Consider the following 21,729-nt stretch of genomic DNA (forward strand, 5'->3'; position numbering starts at 1 on the left):
AGGAAGCTGGAGAAGTCACTAACTCCTGGAGTTGTGTGTGTTGATTTGTGTGCTCAGGGTGACATTTAAATAAGGTGAGCGGGAGGGCTTGGCACTTGGTATGTCTTGTGCATTCATAGGCTGCTGCATGGATTGATTGCCACATACCTTTGAGATGGTGGGTGGGGTGTGGGGTTCACAGCAGAGTGAAACATGGTGCTACTTGTATTTAAAAAGGAAGGGGAAAAAACCTGATCATAATTCCATTTGCAAATGTCAAGGACTGTGAGTAAAAGAATGGCTTAGAGAAAGCACTGGAATGTACTAGCAATAGGGCTTGGGGGCATCTCACTGACACCCCAGCCCTCAGTGGCCAGTGGTGAGTCCTCGTTCAACTCATGGGTTGGCCGCCATGAGCCTAGCTTCTGAAACTCGTCTGTTGGGAAATTCCTCCCACACTCAGTCTGAGCTGATCGAGACCATGAGCTGGGAGAACCTTTGTTCCTAGTCCTCTTGGTGCTTAGCCTGGTCAGTCTGTGAGTGTCCTTCATGGCAGTAACTATGACTGAAGTTGTGACTACAGTGGCCTTGGTACAGTTTTCATCCTTTTCTTTCCTCAGGAGTTTATTTTCTAAGCTGGATCCATGTTTGTGTTCTCACGTTGAGTTACAGTGGGGCAGAATGCATAGATGTGTTTTTTGTGGCCTTTTTGGTATACATTCTCTACTTGCAAGTAGTCCTGTGGGCCTCACTGTGCAATAATCCCTACAGAGAGGTTTGAAAGCATCCTTTTCCTGGAATATAAGCTGTTGTCTTAGATGTCTGGCAGGAATCTGGAATCTTGCTTTTCTTGAAAAGGGTCTTGAGGATAATTCCTGGTTCCCAGTGAGAGGTTGTGTGTTGAAATGGATTTCTGAACTTAGCATTAACTGGTTTTTGTCTAAAGCCCCCCCCCCCCCTTTGCTTTCCATCAAAACTGAAGTCACCGAGCACAGACGATTCATATCTCAGGAGTTTTTGAAACTTTAGGGACACTTACAGGGATCTGTCCTCTGATCCGTTTCTTCTTTTTGCCATTTTGTTTGTGTGCCGAGACTCACTTCAGTGACATGATGGTAAGTCACACGGAGTGTCATGATCCTCTCTGGAATTAGGAAATGGTTGCTGAATGGCCTGTGGTTTTCCTCCTCTCCATTAGGCACTCAGAACATCAGGCTAACCGAGAAGTTCTTTGTTTCAGACGAGTACAGCTTGTCCACTGTCTGCATGTTCTGCACCAAAGATGTGTGTGTGATACACTGGGAAACTGCTCCCAGGATTCTGTCTCCCAGCTTAGAGCTGTAGTTAAAGCAAGATCAAGTAACAGCTCAGTGAGGCCTGCATTTGCTGGGGGTGGCTGGTTTATTTTAGGGTTACAAATCTTTGGGGCACAGGATGGGGTGTGTAGAGAAGGTACTGATGACAGGCTCCACAGGAGCCTTCTGAGCAGAAGAAACTGGCATGCAAGCCCAGTGGTCTGGCCACTGACTTGTTATAATGTAGATGTTTGGGAGACAGCCCTAGGCAGAGTGTCAATACCAGCCCGGAAAAGATTTTGTTACAGTAGCTTTTAATGTACTTACATGTATGTTCATTTGTAGAAGCAAACTGGTAGACCAATAATTACACTGATATCTTTTTAGGGATCCTTTAACTGAACTTACTTGCCAATTACTTGGTTCCTTTGGGTCGTTACTTGTCAACATATAGTTACTTTTGAATTTTAAACAGTGTCAAAAAAAAATAAATAAAAGGCCAGGCATGCTGGCATATACCTTTAACCCCAGGAGGCAGGATGATCTCTGTTGAGTTCAAGGCCAGCCAGAGCTACATTAGTGAGTCGCTGTCTAAAAACAGAAAAGGAAAAAAAAAATCTTTTGTCTGATATTTGTATAAGAGTAAAGTTAGGAATTGATTGACTTAAATTGAGCAGTCCTAGAACAGACACTTGTGGGCCTTCCGTTGTCCATTTTCCAAAAGTAAGATCAAATCCTAGTGAATCCTAGTGTTCAGCATGTTAGATTACAGCCATAACCACAAGTAGCAGCTTCTTTATCAAACTGTGTCAGGAGGTTCAGTGGTCAGCACTCACCTCCAGGGGTGGTCTCCATTTATGCACCAAAGAAGATTTTCTTGTAAGACGTGTACTGAAGCTCATGTGTTGAAAGGGGCTTGGTAGCCACACAGTGTAACTGCAGCTGGAGATTTGACCCTTTGGGTCTTTGAAGGCCTTCATCCCACAGTTTGGGCTTTAGGTGTTGAATGTGAAGATGAAACCAGTTGTTTGGCAAAGGAAGCTTGAGTAGATGGTGAATAGTGCATGAGAGCCCTCAAACCCAGTCCCTCCGATCGGGGTGTCTCCCCAAAGTACTTCTCTGGAAGAGGGTGCCTAGGAATGGGCTAGGGGACCTGGTGTCACTGCCTGTCTGTCCCTCTCTACAGCTTTCTATCTCTTGGGAAAGCCATAAGAATTTGTTTCAACTTTTCAGCTCATGTCTATAAATAAATATGTAAGCTATCATATATAAGGTGATTGACAAATACTTTGCATAAGTTGAAGAGCAGCTTTGATGCGTACAGATGTCTGCGCATCTAGTGGCTTTTCTTCCTGCTATGTATATAATAAACTGCCTTGCAAATAACTGTGCAGGAGAATCAAGGCAAATTTTCTTTTGTTGTATGGGCTTTTTGTTTGTTTGTTTTGTTTTTGGAGATAAGATCTCACCATAGCCCAGGCTGTCCTCAACTCATGGTAATTCTGCCTCAGCCTCTAGAATGGTGTGTTTCTAGGCTCGAGCTGCCATGCCCAGTTCACACAGTGTGTTCCATTGCTACCTGTGGAGAGCGTGAACAATGTGGCTGAACTGACTGGTAGGGCTTGGTGGCTTAATGGTAGAGCTCCTTCATCACATGTGAGGTCCAGGGTTTGACCACCAAAAAATAAAAGTAAAAGCTGGTCTTGGTGATATAGTAGAATCTGTGGCTGACTACAAAGGCAAAGATTACCATATATTTCCCTCCTGGAGAATGAAGGTGTCTTGTCTCAGTAGTTAAGATAGCGTTTTGTGTTTCCAAGTCAACTCAGTAGTTCACCTGAGGACTGGCACGGAGCTGTGAGTTACCTAACCCCCAAGTGTTGATAGAGCCGCAGTAAGGACTTTGGGGTGAGCCTCGGATGTACTTGCTTTTCTTTTGTGCCTTAATTTTTTTGAATAGCAGAAGCATCACATCTTGGGAGTATCAGGGAAAGGTCAGAGGGCAGCTCTCCTGGAGAGGGCTGGCCATGGGGTGTGGTCCTTGGCTCATAGCCACTTTGATTCATTCTTCCCCCGCATCAAACATTAGGTCTCCCCAGGATAGGAGTTTCTGCATCCTGTATACCAAAAATGGCTTCCAGGTGATTGCTAGGTTTTCTGTTGTGCATTTTGTGCTGTGTTAGGGAGAAATTAAATCTTGCATCCTAAATAGGAAGTTGACTTATCCTGTCAGGTATGAGCAAGAGCCCATTGATTTGTTCATCAAACATGGGTACCCCTGAAGCCTGGGAGGTCAGCAGCAACTGAACTAGACTGAGCCTTGCCTTAGAAGCCTTCATTCTAGGAGAGACATGCGACAAGTTTTAACCACGATCTGTTTTTACCTATTGGCATGCTTTTTTGCCCAGACTGGCCTTGAACAAGTAGCAACCCTCAAGCAGCTAGGATTATGGGGTTATAGGCACATTCTATAATGTCTGGATAGCATGCTTTTATTTTTAAGCATACTTGGTTGCAGTTTAGAACTGACTGGGGGGAAAAATCAAACCCACAGTGAAGTCAGATGCTGTAACCTAGAGTTACACTTTAAAATGTTTAGTTTTGTTTAAAGTAATTAGGGGCTGGTTGTGGTAGTGAACACCTTTATAAATGCAAGGCCATTCGGGGCTACAAGGAGAAGTTGTCTCAAAATAAGTAAATGGAAATAAACAATTGATGTTGGGGAATCCATCCCATTGATGGTAGAGTGCTTGCCTAGCTGCAGAAAGCCTTCAGTTCAGCCCCAGCACTGCATAATCCAGGTATGCAATAAGCATGTAATCCCAGCACTGCGGAAGTCGAGACAAGAGGATCAGAAGTTCAAGGTCATTCTTGGCTGCAGAGTGAGTTTTCAGGCCGCTTTGGTTACATGAATCCCAGTCTCCAAAAAAGTGGGGGGAGAGATATAGATGTTTGACCCCAAGCACTGCAAAGAAAAAACTGAGAAGATGCTGAAGAGCCAATGTGTGATGCTGTCAACCAGAAAGAAACAGGCGGGCCAGAAGTCAGGGAGTGATAGTGACCTTCCCTTCCTGTGTCACACTGATACATACAAGCAGGTGTGCAGCAGCATCCTCCACCCTCCAGTGAGCGCAGCTGCACCGGGATGCTGACCATCTGGGAGAGCAGAGCTCAGCAGAGGCCTCTGCAGGCTGTGCTATTTTAAGGCAGCTGAGTGCCGTGTGTGGAAATGGAAATCAGAGCAGAAAGCTTAGTGAAGGATGGGTCCGGTAGGCCGGCAGGGCTGCTTTGCAGAACTCTGCACACTCTGCAAGACGTTCTCTAACCCAATGCATGCATTCCTGCAGCATAGAAGGAAAGTAGGTTGTTAGAGATGTCTGGGCTTTACTGTTAGGAAAGATGCTCAGAAGTTAAGCAGTAATTAAGACTGGGGGGGGGGCGGGTAAGGGGGTTGAAGTGGGGTAGGGGAATGCTAAGTTTTAGGACGCTATCTAGGAGATCTGCCAAGAAAATGGCTTGAGAACATAGGAGTTTTCCTTACCTGCCAAGTTTGAACCACAGATCAGGAGGTGTCGTGTAGTCCAAGATCCAGGTTGCTTACAGAGCTGTGAGGAGGCAAACTGAGGAGGTTTTGAGTGGCTGATATGGGTAAGGGGCATTCTCCCTGGACCTGTTGAGGTGATGGGCGGTAGCCCGCAACCTGCAACCTAAAATGAATGCCTGGAATGACATGCAGAGGAGACCTATGTTCCTAGGTGAGCCAGCTAGATGTTTACAGCTCCTTGGCTGGACCATAAAGCCTGGGAGACACCATTCCACCCCAGTGCTTAGGTTTGTGTTCTCCACTGCCCTGGGCATGTTTAGTTCTGGCAAGACATCAAAGGGATCCCTTGTATTTATTGAATCTGCTCTATATCACAACACTTTCATGAGAAACTAACTGTGCATCTGTATCAGATATCTCCATGTTGAGTTAGGCTGGTGACTTCACACGCGCCACGCGCCCTCTGCCTCCCCCCCCCCCCCAGCAAAGGCTTGTCAGTGGCTTCCTAGCGCCATCTGTCAGACCGTGGCTAGGGAGCCTGCTTTGCTGCTTGCAGTTGCCTGTGTGTCACGAGGCTTCCTGGCTTTTCTTGAAGTGAGGCTGGTAGGCACAGTCTGCTTGCCAGTGGTCCAGTCCCATCCAGATGCTTGAGAGTTGGGAAAACAGAAGTGATGGGACTGCACTCAGTAATCCCAGAGTTGGTCACATTGTGCTGCTGGTTAGGACCCGTCTGCAGCTCAACGCACTAGATGCCTTTGAGTTTGATTTCTTTTCTTGGTCATACTTTGAAATGTAAGTCAGCCCTGAATAATCCAAACACTTTATTTTATTTTTCTTCTTTAATAGGAACTTTCTGAAGAAAACGTGATGTGTAAAACCTTTGATATTTAAGATAATAAAGTTTTTATCATAAGAGTTTTGTTTGATCTGTTTCTTATAAGTTGAGTTTGCTACAGTCCTTGTTTCCTACTTACTCCTGCCTTTTAAGCTACTTTCTGCCCAGGTACTGGGGGAGCATTGCTGTATGTACCCAAAGTCAGCAGGAATGAGCAGCCATAACGACTGACTTCATCTTGCTGGAGATGACCATTTTGTATGTATTTGGTGCAGAATAACAGAACACTGGCAGTGGAGAGCAGTGGTTCTCAGCCTGCGGGTTGCAACCCCTCAGGAACCAACAGCCCTTTGTCAGGGGTTGCCTAAAACCACTGGAAAACAGATAATTGCATTATGATTCATAACAGTACCAAAATTTATAGTTACGAAAAAGCAGTGAAAATATTTTCTGGCCGGGATGACCACTACTTGAACTGAATTAAAGGGTGGCAGCATTGGGTTGTGAACCAGAGCCAGGCCGCTTGTGTATTGTCCAGCTTTGCTCCTTAACAGACTCAGTTTCTCCCTGTGTAAAACGAAGACTGTAGGTAAAGTGCCTGCAGACCTGAGTTCAGATCCCAGGGCCCACGTGAGAAAAAGCCAGGTGCCATAGCAGGCATCGGGGCATACAGAGACCAGTCCCCAGGGCTGACTGGCTTACCAGACTAACCAGTTAGTTCTGGTTTCAGTGAGAATCTGTGTCCAGAGATGATGAAGAGTGATAAAGGAAGGGTGGACCTCTGAGCTGCACGTGCACACTCACGTATGTACCCAGACCATTCACAAAAGGCGGCAGAGTGGGGAGGATTGGAAGAGTTTAATAGGTTACTACATGGATGGTGCTTAGACTAATAGCTGGCAAAAGAACATGCTTCAGATGTGAGGTCACTGTTTCAGGGATATGAGATGTCAAGTGGCTGTTTTAGAAGCTGGTGGCTTCTTGCAAACACCTATGCAGTACTTTCAAGTCAAGCCAGTGGTGTTGCTGCATCATGTGGCCACACCAGACTGTAAGAGGGGCTGTAAAGTGTAGTCTACATGTGGGGCCGGGGCAGTGTTTAATTCTTTCACTACATTTATTCTGTGTGGTGTGTGCATACACATGGTATTCAAGTGAAGATCTCAGCATATACACCAAGCTGGCCTCAAACCCAATCCTGCCTCAGCCCCTTGAGTGCTGAGATTGAAAGGCATATGCCAGCATTGCTAGCTATGAAATTGAATTCCCCCCTCTCCCCACCGTGAGACAGGGTTTCTTTGTGTAGCCCTGACTGACCTGGAATTCACAAGGGTCTGCCTGCCTCTGCTTCCTGAGTGCTGGGATTAAAGGTGTGTGTCACCACTGCTGCCTTCTTCATGGGGTTCTTAAACTGCCCAGTCCTTTGCTCTGATGGAAACAGTGAAAGTAAGGCAAGCTGGGAACTCACAACCTGGCCACAAATGGCTATGTAGTTGAGAAGAACCTTGAGCTGACTGCCCCTGCCTCTACCTCCAGAGTTGTGGGATTACAGGGTGTGCTCCTACTCTCCCCTTCAGAACTGTTTCGAGTTGAGTTTCTGATGGTTGAGTCTTAAGCCAACTCCATTCCCATCTTAAGACTTCTAAATGATGTGTTTAATTAATTTATTCATAAGTGGGCATTGGTGGTGCACGCGTTTAATCCCAGCACTCAGGAGGCAGAGGCAGGTGGATCTTGATGAGTTCCAGGACAGCTAGGGCTGTTAGAGAAACCCTGTCTTGAAAATAAAAATTAATTTATTCATTTTAGGCAGGTCTATCTATATCCTAGGCTGTTCAAGGAGGAGCTGTGACTGGGAATGGTCTTGAACTTTTGAAATCTCTGCTTCCTCAGTGGCAGCGTTACTGATGTGCACCACCATATTTATTTTATGGGGTGCATGGGATCAAACCCAAAGCCTCCTGCCTACTGGGCAAGTACTCTACCAAGTAGGTAATGCTGGGGCCATAGAGTATTTGCTGAGCACTAAATACCCAGGGCTGCAGAGAACTTTATAAGCTTGGTGTGCCAGGGGAGTATGGTTAGAGGGCTGGGCAGAAATCCACACATGCCAGGGAGTACATATCAGAGGGCTAGGGCAGAAACCTACATAGACAACTGGAGAGGGAAATGTGAGAAAGGGTAGGACATTCATTAAGTAGAAATACAATGAAACAGATGTTTTCATTTAAATTCTTCATATTTAAATATCCATATTTACATATCCATCCCCCCATTTCCTTGCCCTCCCATCCTCCCATGTTCCCCACCAACCCCCCCAACCCATCCCCCAGTTCCTCCCCAGGGACAGTGAGGCCCTCCACCAGGGACCTTCAAAGTCTGTCATATCATTTGGGGGAGGGCCCAGGCCCTCCTTGCTGTATCTGGGCTGCAATAGTATCCCTCCATAGGGAATGGGCTCCCAAAGTCCATTTTTGCTCTAGGGTTGAAGACTGGCTCCACTGTTAGAAGTTCCATAGACTGCCCTGGCCTCCTAGCTACCCCCTCATTCACAGGGCTTGGTTCAGTGTTACGATAAATCTTTCCACCAAAAGCCACCGAGCCCCACCACCACGAGTGCACTTTACGCCAGCCGCCCGCTCAAGTTAGGGCCCAAATGAATACACAGAAACTTGTATTAGGTTCAAATGCTGCTTGGCCAATGACTAGGATTCTCATCTGCTAGCTCAGTCTTAATTATCATAAATCTATATATTTTATAAGGCTTATTGGACACCTTATTGGCGTCCCTCCTTGCCGGTGGATCACATTGCACCGCTGGAGGAAGAACGGAGGGGAAAAGGGACACTTGCTGTTTCTCCTTGCTCAAATACGAGTCTCCTTGCTATGTCACTTCCGGCCTAGATCACCACGGCTCTACTATATTTCTCAGAATCTTCTTTGATTCCTAGTCCTGTCTAACTTGCAGTTTCATTGGCTAAACAGAACTTTATTACAATCAATAAGATAAACATACACAGAAGTACTTACCCCATTAGTTCGGTCCAAAGCTATTTCCCCAGCTTTATGACTAGGGTCTCCATTGTATCAGTAGGTCAGGTCCACTGTTTCTTCAGGTCTCATCAGCCCCGTCTTGGCTCCTTTGCTCATCCCTCCTCCTTCTCCACAACTGAATTCCAGTAGTATGGTTCAGTGCTTAGCTGTGGGTGCCTGTTTCTGCTTCGAACAGCTCCTGGATGAAGACTCTAGGAATGGTAAGCACGATACACACCAATCCCATTATAGGGGAAGGGCATCAATGGCATTTTCTCCACCACTGCTTGGATTCTTAGTAGGGGTCATCCCTGTGGATCCCCTAACATTTCCCCTGTGCCAGACCTCTCTCCAAACCTGTACTGTCTCCCTCTATCAAGGCCTCTCCTTTCTTGCCCTCCTCCATTCCTCCCGTCTCAGTCCTCTTGTTCTCCTCCCCCTCCCCTACTTCCCTTCCCACCTCCTTCCTCTCCACCCACTCCCCGTGCTCCCACTTTGTTCAGGGGTTCTTGTCCCCCTCCCCTATGCAATCTTCTCGTGAGGTCCTCCTTGTTTCCTAGCTCCTCTGGCAGTGTGGATTGTATGGCGGTTTCAAAGGAAAACAGGAATTAGACTACCTCAAGATCCAGCAACTCCTCTCGGGCATATACCCAAAGAATGCGCACTCATACAGTAAGGCCATCCATCGTTCAACTATGTTCATAGCAGCACTATTTGTAATAGCCAGAACATGGAAGCAGCCTAGATGCCCCTCAACTGAAGAATGGATAGAGAAAATGTGGTACATTTACACAATGGGGTACTACTCAGTAGAAAAAAAAAAACAATGGAATCTTGAAATCTGCAGGAATCTTGAAATTTGCAGGCAAATGGATGGAAGAAACCATTCTGAGTGAGGTAACCCAGTCACAAAAAGATAAACATGGTATTATTCACTCAAATATATGAGTTTTAGACCTAGAGCAAATGATTATCAGTCTACAATCCACACTACCAGAGGAAATAGTTTTTTTATAAAAGTTTTAGAGAAGCCGGGCGTTGGTGGCACATGCCTGCAATTCCAGCACTTGGGAGGCAGAGGCAGGTGGATCTCTGTGAGTTCGAGGCCAGCCTGGTCTCCAGAGCTAGTGCCAGGATAGTCTCCAAAGCTACACAGAGAAACTCTGTCTCGAAAAACAAAAAACAAACAAACAAAAATTTCAGAGAACTTGTGCCTGGTAGTGGTGGCACACACCTTAATCCTAGCACTCACGGGGAAGATGCCAGCCTGGTCTACAGAGTGAGTTCCAGGACAGCCAGGGCTACACAGAGCAACCCTGTCTCAGAAAACTCAAACAAACAAAACCTCTTGTGTTAAATGTGGGCTGGGCTGTAGCTTGGTTGGTAGAGTGCCCACTGGCAGGTGCAAGGCGCTGAATTTGAACCCCAGCACCTCATCTGACGGGGCATGCACCATGCCTGCATTCCCAGCACTAGGGAGGTAGAGGCTGGAGAATCAGAAGTTCAAAACTGTCCTCTGCTATGAAGCAAATCTGAGGCCAACCTCAGCTACATGAGACTCTCAAAACAGAAAAAGGTGATGCAAGAAGATGGGGAGTGTCTCGGGAGAGGTCGAGATTGCTCCCAGATGCTGCTGCTTTGTTCAAAGTCAGATACCTGTCCTTATCTGTGATGTCCCTCCCTCCCAGAAGATTCCAAAGGCTCAGGTTTTCCCTCTTCAATCCCAGATGGCCAAGCCCTTGAGCTGGGAGCACCAGCAGGGACTGTCTTCCTTCCATTACCCCGACTCCTCTCACACCCTATAAACTACTCCCCCTAAACCCTGTTGGTGCCATCAGAGCATAGATAGGTCTGATCACGGCTCAGGTCCATCATACCATCCTCCACGCCTCCAATAGGCCCCTCCCTCAGAGTGCAGGCCAGAATCTTCTTAATGTCCCAAGGCCTCTCTGCCTTCACCCAGCTCCTTCCCGTGATGCCGCTCTAAGTAAGTCACGCTGGCTGCCATGTTCCTGAATGAGCGGTGCTCGGTCCTCCCTGCACCGCCTTGGTGCCCGCCACTCCTCAGCCTGAAGTGCTCTTGCTCCACATACCTCCCTGGCTTTCTGCCGTTTCTTTCAGGTCTTTATGTCACCTTTGGCATTCTGTGGCTGCTTTATCAAAACCGTAGCTGCCTCCCTTTCCTGATTAGTTTTCTCACTCAGTCCAAAATTCACTCCTGTATCTTGCTGAAGATTTTTTTGCTTGTTTTTTTTTTTTTTTTTTTTTTTTTTTTTTTTTTTTTTTTTTTTGAGACAAGATCTCTCTGTGTAATTCTGACTGTCCTAGAGTTTGCCATGTAGACCAGGTTTACCTGAGACTCAAAGACCTCTCCCTGCCTCTGCCTGCCCAGTGAGTGCTGGCATTAAATGCCACTGTGCCTGGCCCTTGCTCATGACAATTCATAAGCTCTAAGAGAGAGCCTCTACAGCCATCCTTTCCACCATAGCCCACTGCCCATCAGTGTGGCACTCTGGTTTTAGCTTTTAATTGTTTTTTACTTGTTACGTATACAGTGTTCTGCCTGCATGTGTTCCTGCAGATCAGAAAAGGGCACCAGATCTCATTACAGGTGATTGTGAGCCACCATGTGGTTGCTGGGAAAGCAACCAGTGCTCTTAACTCTCCATCCATCTCTCCAGCTTTGAATTTTTTTGTTTGGTTGGTTTGGTTTAGTTTTTTTGAGATAGGGTTTCTCTGTGTAGCTTTGGAGAGCAGGCTGGCCTCCAACTCAGAGATCTGCCTGCCTCTGCCTCCCACGTGCTGGGATTAAAGGCATGAGCCACCAACACCCGGTCCCTAGCTTTGAATTTTAAGAGAGTCTTAAACTTACTGTATAGCTAAGGATGACCTTAAACTATATCCTGCCTCTACCTCCCCAAGTGCTGGAATTACAGGCATGTACCACTGCACCTAGTTTTTTAGAAGGCTGGTACACAAACCCAGGACTTAGTGATAGACAGCACTCTAACCAACAGCAGTGCGCCCAGCCCCTGACTCCTGAGTTTCAAAGGAATGAATTCATGAACACAGGTACGCTGACTGCCCCAGCCTCCTCATCTCATGGCCCTATGGATTGTGCCATAGATGGCGTGAGTAAGCCAGTGATAACTGTGCCCATGTGAAGTCCACCCAGATGCATGGGCTTGGTTTTCAGGTCTAGAGATCCGACCCAGGAGACTGCTAACATGGAATTTAGCAGATCTGAGACAGACAGCTAGTCCACAGGTCCTGTTAAGTAGTTTTCAACACCTGCTTACAGGACTAACTTAGAACATTGGTGAGTGAACGGCTCCACTCTGCTAACAGTTCTGAACTTACACAGTAGCTCTGTATCCATTGTCTCAGGAAAGGCTCAAAGCAACTGTGAGGCACCTCAACCTCACAGGTGCTCTTGGTTCTCTTTCTCAGTGTGTACTTCCATGACCAGTTTAAAAAAAAAAAAATCTTACTTGAACTAAAAACTCTTCAAGGTGGGTAGAGTGGTGCACATCTTTAATTCCAGCACTCAGGAGACAGGCAGGGGGACCTCTTACAAGTTCCAGGCCAGCCTGGTCTGCAGAGTGAGTTCCAGGTCAGTCAGGGCTACACAGAGAAACACTGTCTCAAAATAACAAAACAAAACCCAAAACAAGCCAGGTGTGATGGCACACATCTGTAATCAAAGCTCTCGGGAGGCAGAGCCAGAGCACCTCTGTGCGTCCTAGGCAACAAGGACGCAAAAGGTGGTGGTGGGGGGACGACAAAATAGTCAGGCATAGTGGTAACACTTTAATCCCAGCACTCAGGAGGCAGAGGCAGGCGGATCTCTGTGAGTTCAAGACCAGCTTGGTCTATAAGAGCTAGTTCCAGGACAGCCTCCAAAGCCACAGAGAAACCCTGTCTCGAAAAAACAAAAAACAAAAAAACAAAAAACAAAAAACCCACATCTCTCTGATGGAACAGACTTAGTAGACTTCCTAGGGGAGGCCTTACCCTCTCTGAGGAGCAGATGGGAGGGGGTGGAGTGGGGGAATCAGGAGGAGAGGAGGGAGGAGGAACTGGAAGTAGAATGTAAAAACTAAATTTAAAAAATCTTTTGAGACAAAAAAATAAATAAAAAATCTTCAAAAAAACACCCCACATGTCTCTCTCTCTCTCTCTCTCTCTCTCTCTCTCTCTCTCTCTCTCTCTCACACACACACACACACACACACACACACACATACACACACACGTATGCACACAAGTGCTTTATGGCAAGTAGTTGCTGAAGGCTTTTTAAGCTGGGACTTTGGATAACAGCCCAGTTTCTGCCCACCCATATTGCTGACTGGCTGAAGCTGGAAGAAGGAACTGGACATTTAACATAAAGTCAAACGCCTTAGATAAAGCTGCCTTGCTTCAGGAGACTACAGTGCAGAAGGGGGACCTGGGGTGCTATAGACACATAAAACCAGCCAGTCCTATTGTCCACTCTCCGATGGGTCTCAAACAGCTTCACCAGCCTGCTGGCCCAGGAAGAAATTCCTCTAAACACAGATTGTCTAGAGTCGGGGGGTAACGGAGGGAGGAAGGAATTCATCTCTCTCTTTTATTAACTTTATTTATTTATATATATGGGTGTTTTATCTGCACATATGTCTGTGTATCACAGGCATTCCTGGTACCAAGGAGGCCAGAGGGCATCAGTCCTGGGGCTGAAGTTACCAATGGTTGTAAGCCTCCATGTACGTGGGTGCTGGAAATTGAACCAGTGTTCCCAATCGCTGAGCCATCTCTTTTTTGAGGCAGGGTCTCACCTCTCCCGGGTAAGCCTCCAGCTTGTAGTTGAGGGTGACCTTGAACCTGAGCTTTCCACCTCTAGTTCCCAAGTACCAGAATACAGGCTGGAGCTGCTACACCTGGCTGTGAAGTCCTCTTTTCTGTGTCATTGGTTTGGAAACCAGGGCAAATGTCTTCTTGCCTGAGGCCCTGGCATGAATCAGCACAGGCTTTTGATTTTTGATGCTTTTGACTCAGAGTCTCATGAGCTTCTCACGTGACAGGGAAGTGTTGTGTAACAAAAGAATGGCTTTCCACTTCCAGCTTCGTAATCCCCAGCAATGGGACTCCTGTGTTTCCCAGAGTCCCTATTCTTTATGTTTATTTTTAATCTTTAGTTTTTTGTGTATGAGTGAGTGTGTTGCCTGTGGGTATGTCTGCACATGCTTGGTGCCCCTAGAGGCCAGAAGAAAATGTCAGGTCCCCTGGAATTGCAGCTAATAGATGTTTGTGAACCATCTGGGAATCGAACCCAGGTCCTCTAGAAGAATAGCTGGTGCTGAGCCTTCTCCCCAGGCCAAAGCCCTGACTCACACCTACTGCTATATAAATCAGATGTGATGGCATATGCCTGCCATTCCAGCCCCTGGAACAATCAGAAGTTAAAGTATTCCTCAGCAGCAGGGAGTTCGAGGAGAGCTTGGGGTATATGAAATACTCTTTGTTTGTTTGTTTGTTTGTTTGTTTTTCGAAACAGGGTTTCTTTGTGTAGCTTTGGAGCCTATCCTGGCACTCTCTCTGGAGACCAGGCTGGCCTCAAACTCAGAGATCCGCCTGCCTCTGCCTCCCAAGTGCTGGGATTAAAGGGGTGCACCACCAACTGACAAAATACTCTTTCAAAACAAACAAAAGGGGTTGAGGAGTTGGGGTTGGCTCAGGCAGCAGTCAGCAAAGTGCTTGCCTGTGTAAGGACATCGCCCTCCTTCCTCAGCTCCAGGCATTGTGATGCATTCTAATCCCATAGTTGGGGAGGCAGAAGCAATTTAGACTAATTGATGAGTGTCAGGCCAATGAGAGACCTTGTCTCAAAGGAGGGGTGGATAGTTTTCCTAAGCATGACATGGTAAATTGCACACACACACACACACACAGAGAGAGAGAGAGAGAGAGAGAGAGAGAGAGAGAGAGAGAGAGAGAGAGAAAGAGAGAGAGAATCTGTCCTGAGTCCAAAACATGAAGAGGCATTTGCTGGAACATGGGGCTGAGCAGGTGAGCAGGTGACTTGATGTTCAGCAGCAGGGAATAACTACACAGATCATTAGTTATACGTTTGGTCTGAGCAGCTCTCAAGAGCCGGGCCTGTGTCTCACAGGTTGGGGCCTGTAGGACTGTGTCTCACAGGTTGGGGCCTGTAGACACTCTGGCTAGGAAGAACTGGCAGAGGAGTCATTCATTCAGACTGATCTTCCTTCTCCTTGCCACAAACACCTCTGGGCATCTGTCTCTTTTATCATTTATGTAATGTGTTCTCTGCCCTCTATCTTTTCTTTACCTGGGCAACAAATGCAACCTTGATTCCCAACTGTTCTGCCCTTTACCCAGTTCCATGGTGACTCTTATTTTCCTGAACCCAATACAAATTTAAAAACTCTCTGGCTTCAGTTGCTGTAGAGACTCGAATTTTCTCCATAAAGATTAGAAAAAGCCCTTAGGGTGGCCTGCTAGAACAATCTACAAAAACATAAAATGGGTCTGAGTTCAGAAAAACACCCAAATGATTCCTGGGGTCATAGTCTAGATTCTATGGGAAACACTTTTTTTTTCCTTTGTTTTTTCAAAACAGGGTTTCTCTGTGGCTTTGGAGGCTGTCCTGATACTTGCTCTTGTAATCCAGGCTGGTCTCGAACTCACAGAGATCCACCTGCCTCTGCCTCTGCCTCCTGAGTGCTGGGATTAAAGGTGTGTGCCACCACCACCCTACAAAACACTTCTTTCAAATTTATCCTGGTTGTGCGTGTCTCAGTACTTGGAGTCTGAGGCACGAGGATCACCTCAAGTTCAAGGCTAGGCAGGGCTAGGGTGAATCCCTGGCTCAAAAACTAATACTGGATTTAGTGGTGTGGTTCTACTCACCATTAGTCACAGCACTTGGGAAACAGAGGAAGTCAGAGTTTAAGGTCAACCTGGTCTACATAATGAGTTCAGGCCAGCCAGGGCCACAGAGTGAGACTTGTCTCAAAAAACCATAAAAACAAAGCAAAACAAAACAAAAAAAAAAAAAAAAAACAGCACTGGAATTATAGGCATGGCCTAATGTTTTTGCTTGGGTTTTCATTATTGTTTTTGTTTGGTTTGGTTTGTTTGTTTGTTTTTCCTAAGGGTTGTGATAACAGGTGTGCACTGCCTGGCTGACACTTAGTTTCAACATGATTAGCACTGGGGACTCTGCCACCACTAGCCCCAAGTAGTAAGGAATTTGGGAACCCCAGATTTCCTTCCCATTTTCAGAGTCTATTTTGTCCCCTATCCACTCCCAGGGAACAAAACTGTAACACTACCACCATCTTCAGGCTCTCTTTGGAGGTCAGGGAAAGATTGGGGACCTCTGGTCATAGACTGTAGAATTAGTGCTCTAAGATGGCATTAGGGATGAGTTAGCCTGAGCACATACTACTGAAAACTAGGGAGCCAGAAGTCAGAATTTTGGTGTCTAAAGAATGGACTCAGCACTCTGTGAGGATATGTTTATTTGGGGACCAAACTTAGAGAAGTGGCCCAGGTAGGAGACAGAACCCAAGTGTAGAGATGGTGAGTTTGGGGCACCTTGTGTGTGTCCCTTGAGTTGTTGTGGGTCTCAGGCTGAGGGAGTGAAGCTCTTAGTGAGATAGGGTGTAGGTGTCTTAGTTACTTTCCTACTGCTCTGATGAAACTCCATAATTAAAGCTTCTTGGGAAGGAAAGGGTTTATTTGGCTTACATATCCTGAATTACAGTCCATTGAGAGACATCAAGGCAGGAATTCAAACAGGGCAGGGACCTGGAGGCAGTAGCTGATCCAGACACCAAGGAAGTGTTACCGGCTGTTACCGGCACCCATGGTTTGTTTGTTCAGCCTGCTTGCTCACAGAACCCAGGACCACCAGTCCAAGGATGGCACACTCTTCATGGCTGAGCCCTCCCACATCAATCACTAATTAAGAAACTGTCCTACAGGTTTGCCTACAGCCATCTAATAGAGGCATTTTCCTTTTTTTTTTAAGATTTTATTTATTTATTATGTATACAACATTCTGCTTCCATGTATATCTGCACATCAGAAGAGGGCACCAGATCTCATAGCGGATGGTTGTGAGCCACCATCTGGTTGCTGGGAATTGAACTCAGGACCTCTGGAAGAGCAGCAAGTGCTCTTAACCTCTGAGCCGTCTCTCCAGCCCTGGAGGCATTTTCTTAGTTGAGGTTCCCATGTCTCAGATGACTCTAGCTTGTGTCCTCGTGAGTTGAGTTGGCATAAAACTGGCCAGGACAGAAAGGTATGAAGGCTGCTTAGGGAAAGAGTTTATTTTGGAGGTAGGAGAGTCACCAGGGATTTGCAATGGCCTGAAATTGAGGACTGGACTTTGAGGGTGATGGAGTCTTGGGAAGACTGGAGGGCTTTGCCAAGTCTGGGTGCTGGAGTCTAAGCCATCCAAAGCCCTGAACCCTGCGGTTGCATGGAGGGGTTGGAAAAGAGACGGGTAGGTGTCCCTGACTAGCCAGGCCTTGTCTCCAGAATCTCTCAAGTATGCGGGCATGTCTGGGTCCCCTGTGGGCAAGGGTGAGGAATGCCGGATTTGGACTGAGGGAGGGCGCTGTCTGCGCTGGTCCTGAGTGGGAGGAGGGTCCGTGAATGTTGCTGGGGAGGGAGGGGGTGAAAGCGAGGAGGGAGTGGGCGACCTCTAATGAGTTGTGCGGGTTGCCAGGCCTGCGCAGGGCCCTGGTGCGGGGGCGTCGGGGAACAACGCGGTGTCCCTGAGGAGTTGGGAGGGGACCCGGGGGTCTGTGAGGTCCGGGATCTTAAGTCCCCGGATCTTTGAGGAGTTGTGCGGGAGTGAGTGGGGGGTTGGGAGGAGGACAAGGGCTCTGCGTCCCAGGGTGTTGAGGTCCGTGAGTCCCCCGGGTCTATGCGACGCCGGCTCTCACAGGTCCCGCGTCTGTGCGGTCCGGGCTGAGTCCCCCGGGCCCCCGGGAGCCTCCGCCACCCCGGATCTCTGAGTCCCCGCAGCCCCTGGTCTCCGCCGGCCCGGGGCCTCGGAGGAGGCGGGCCCGCCGGGTCCTCGCCGTCCCTCCCGGCCGGTGCTGGCGCCGCCCCGCCCCGCCTGACATCAGTTCCTGCCGCCGCGCACAGCCCGCGTCTCCTTCCCGGCTCCGCGCTCGGAGGCGCGGCGGCGGCGGCGGGCGCGGAGCGAGGCCCGGGCGAGGCGAGGCGAGGCGAGCGAGGCGGGCGGCGGGCGCCGGGCCCCGCGGCCGGCACGACGGAGCCCCGCACGGCCGGCGGCAGCGGTTGGCGGCGGCCCGGGCGCCCGGCGCGGGAAGCGGCGACGGGCGGCGGCGGCGGCGCCATGGAGCCGCGGGAGGTGAAGGACCGAATCCTGGAGAACATCTCTCTGTCGGTGAAGAAGGTGAGCGGCCTCCTTCGCCCGGGACCCTGCCCGGTCCCCGTCGTTCGCCCCCCCCCCCCCGCTTTGCCTCTGTGACCGGGATCCCGGGTCACCGTCCTCCCGGCGACCCCGAGCCCTCCAGGGGACGCGGGCGGCTCCCGGGAGCGCCGCGGCCTCCGAGCTATTTTTAAAAAAACAAAGTTGAGGTCAGCGTCCTCGGAGCTCCCGGGTGCCCGACCCGGCCTTGCCTTCCCGAGAGGGACCGGTGACACCTCGGGAAGGCTCCGGGAGGAGGAGCCGGCACAGAGAGCATCCCTAAGGATGGATGCAGTCATCCATCCTTCCTCAGGTCAAAGACCGAGGACCAACACTTGCTGGCCACATCAGCTGTGCTAGGCGACAATGCCTGGCGTCCTGGGGAGTCCCCAAGACATTCTACTCCAGGATGGCAGTTTAGAAACAGCTGATTGCAGAGTTCTGACTGGGGACCTGAAGTGCCTAGGGATGTATTTTTGGATAGTGAGCTGTGGACAGAGTGACACTAGGATACTTTGCGTTGGGGCTTGTGCCTATTGGTCACTGCCCCAATCCCTGGTAGAAATGACTACCTCTCAAGGGCATGCACGTGGATGAGGAGACAGGCCAGCCTCACAAGGTTTGGGTGTGGTGGTGCATGTCTGTCATCCCAGTACTCAGGAGGCCAAGGCAGAATCTTGAGATCCAGGCTAGCCTGGACTACATAGTGAGACCCTGTCTCAAAAACAAAAAGTAGGCGTAGGAATCACAAACCAAGAAGGATAACACGCCAGGTGGTAGAATTCGTATTCTCAGAAAACCTACATGGGCAATCAGAAGGGATTTAATTTCTATGTAGTTTTTACTACTTGAACTCTTGCCTTGTCTAATTTGAAAAGATTTAACTGGGTTTCCTTTTCTGCTCTTTTTTAAAAAGTTAGATTTTATTTATTCTGTGTATGTGTATATGTATATCTGTATTGTGCCCACATGCTAGGTAGGAGAGTGGAGGTCAGAGGACAACTTTTGAGAATCGGTTCTCTCCCACCATATGAGTTCCAGGAATTAACTCTGCTTGTCAGTTGTGCTAGCAAGCACCTTTTCCCACTGAGCCATCTCTCTGGGCCTCTTGCTTTGCTCTGCTTTGCTTTGCCTTCCTTCCTTCCTTCCTTCCTTCCTTCCTTCCTTCCTTCCTTCCTTCCTCCTTCCTTCCTTCCTTCCTCCTTCCTTCCTTCCTTCCTCCTTCCTCCCTCCCTCCCTCCCTCCCTCTCTCCCTCCCCCCCTCTTCCTTTCTTACTTTTATAGTCTTACTATGTAGACCAGGCTGGCCTCCAATTCTACTTCCCAAGTGCTGGCATTAAAGGTACATACCACTATGCATGACTTCCTTTAAGGTTCTTTCTCCTTCTAGCTTGGCATAGTGACACATGCCTTTGTCCAGCACTTGGGAGGCAGAGGCAGAGGCAGGCTGCTTTCTATGAGTTTGAGGCCAGCCTGGTCTACACAGTAAGTTCCAGGACAGCTAGAACTACATAGTGAGACTTTCTCTTGAAAAAAAGAAAGAAAGAAAGAAAAGATTCTGCTTCTAGTAAGACTTACTGTGAGTCAGGATGTTAGTCAGGGCTACTTAGTTTGAAGGCAGCTGGAGCCATGCAGTGAGATTCTATCTCAGAGGGACGGAGTTCAGCTCCAGCAGGAGACACCAAGGCTTCTGCAGCCCAGTCTCATCTGTGCTCTATGTAAGAAGCAGCCGTGGCAGCCCCAGTAAGATGGTGTGGCCGGGAAAAGCACTTGCAAGCCTGAGTTGCTATGAAAAGTGGAGGGCCTGGGTTCAATCCCTAGAACTCATGATGGAAAAAGAGGATTAAATTAGAAAAAATAAATGTTGCTAGAGAGATAGCTGGGTGGCTTAGAGCACTGGCAGCTTTTCCAGAAGACCTGAGCTGGGATTCCAACACCCTCCTTGGGCTGCTCACTATTGTCTGTGACTCCAGTTCCATGGGACCCAGCCCCCTCTTCTGCACATACCCACCCACAAAGACACACATTGATAAAATAATGAAAATAAACCTTTTAAGCAACTGTGGCCTTCCAAAAGACTACATATTGGTTGAGAGAGGCAGGCCTTAACTAAGCCTTGACAAGGTGGTGGAATTCTCAGAGAGAGAGTAGTAGGCATTTGGGCTAGAAGGAACTTCCCCCAAAGAAGTAGCAACCCCTAGGTGATCTTCTGAGGACAATGGGAGATGGGCCAATCTCAAAAGTATCAAGGGCTCTGCTAGATGTGGCTAGAATGTGCACAACCTGGCACACAGGCCAGAGGTGCACAGACCCAGGCTCTGGATTCGGGATTTGTCATTGGGCACAAGGACCCTAGCAGACAGTGGAGACTCTGTTGATCTCACATGTCAGACTCTGCTGGTGATACTGTAATAGGAATTCAGTTCCATGAGATAATACAATGTGTAGTAGGCAATGCTCTGCACAATGCCTGCCACACACCTAGGCTGGAATACTGTCTTGGCAGCCACTGTGAATGGTAGCGTTTTCTTGTCTTTTTCCCCTGTGGTGGGGCTGGAACGCAGGGCCTTGTGCATGCTCTATAAGCTCTGTACCATGATCTATGACCGCAACCCTTTTTATTTCCTTTTTTTTTTGGGGGGGGGGTTCGAGACAGGGTTTTTCTGTGGCTTTGGAGGCTGTCCTGAAACTAGCTCTTGTAGACCAGGCTGGTCTCGAACTCACAGAGACCCGCCTGCCTCTGTCTCCTAAGTGCTGGGATTAAAGGCATGTGCCACCATGCCTTTATTTTATTTTGCCTTAAATTTTTTAGATAGCCCAGGCTGACAAAAATGACCTCTAAGGACTTTTGATCTTTCCCTCCCGCTCCCAAGTGCTGGAATTACAGGCAGGCATCACCACACTCTGCTTCTGTGGGTTGCTGGGTATTGAACCTAGGGCTTCTTGAATGCTGGGCAGGTGCTCCTCCCACTAAGCTGTATCCTGAATGTTCCTTTTCTAAGACTGGCTCTAAGTAAATTGCCCAGGCTGCTCTTGAACTTGTGTCCTCTTACTTTAGCGTCCAAAATAGCTACAGTTGTAGACCTGGGGGCGCACCATGACCTGCTTCCTGTAAACTTCCTGAATGGTCAGGTGGTGAATATTTTCAAGCTGTTTAGTCTTCTCTGAAATTACCCAATTCTTTCCTTTTTTTGGCTCCAAAGCAACCAACTTATGGGTGAGGCCGCATTTGAGTAACCCTTTATAAAAATAGGTAGGCTACATTCTGGCCCAGAGGCAGTAGTTTATATATGGACATGTGGTATACCCAAAAAGTCCCTGTCAAGGTGGGCTGGGGAGCATCTGTAGAGACAGGAGTGTGACCAAGTCTGCAGTAACCCAGTGTGCATTTCGGCAGCATCTTTACGTTATGTCAGGTTTGTGGGGTGAACATGCACCATGAGTCACATGGTGATGAAAATATTCAGTTTCGTGAGTGCCTTCCCTTGGCCTTCGCTGTAGGCCAGCAGTTCAACTTGTGGGTATGCCGCTCACAGGGGTCGCATAGTAGATGTCTCCAGTCTCTATTATGTTTCCTAACAGTAGC

General features: G+C 48.2%; 1 protein-coding gene across 3 annotated transcripts in view; it reads left to right on the forward strand.

Annotated features, from left to right (window-relative positions):
• Positions 1-16,923: 16,923 nt before the first annotated feature.
• Plekhm2 (pleckstrin homology and RUN domain containing M2) overlaps positions 16,924-21,729 on the forward strand; it is a 41,678-nt gene continuing 36,872 nt past the window's right edge. For 2 of the 3 annotated variants that reach the window (XM_027399938.2, XM_027399939.2), the window contains exon 1: positions 17,965-18,128. In XM_027399938.2, the coding sequence (XP_027255739.1) occupies positions 18,069-18,128 (60 nt within the window). In that variant the 5' untranslated portion in view covers positions 17,965-18,068. Of the gene's footprint in view, positions 17,205-17,964; positions 18,129-21,729 lie in introns of those variants that run through there. The other variant, XM_027399937.2, reaches the window with a different exon arrangement.

Source organism: Cricetulus griseus, chromosome 2 (assembly GCF_003668045.3).
Source record: "Cricetulus griseus strain 17A/GY chromosome 2, alternate assembly CriGri-PICRH-1.0, whole genome shotgun sequence".
NCBI classification, from domain to species: domain Eukaryota; kingdom Metazoa; phylum Chordata; class Mammalia; order Rodentia; family Cricetidae; genus Cricetulus; species Cricetulus griseus.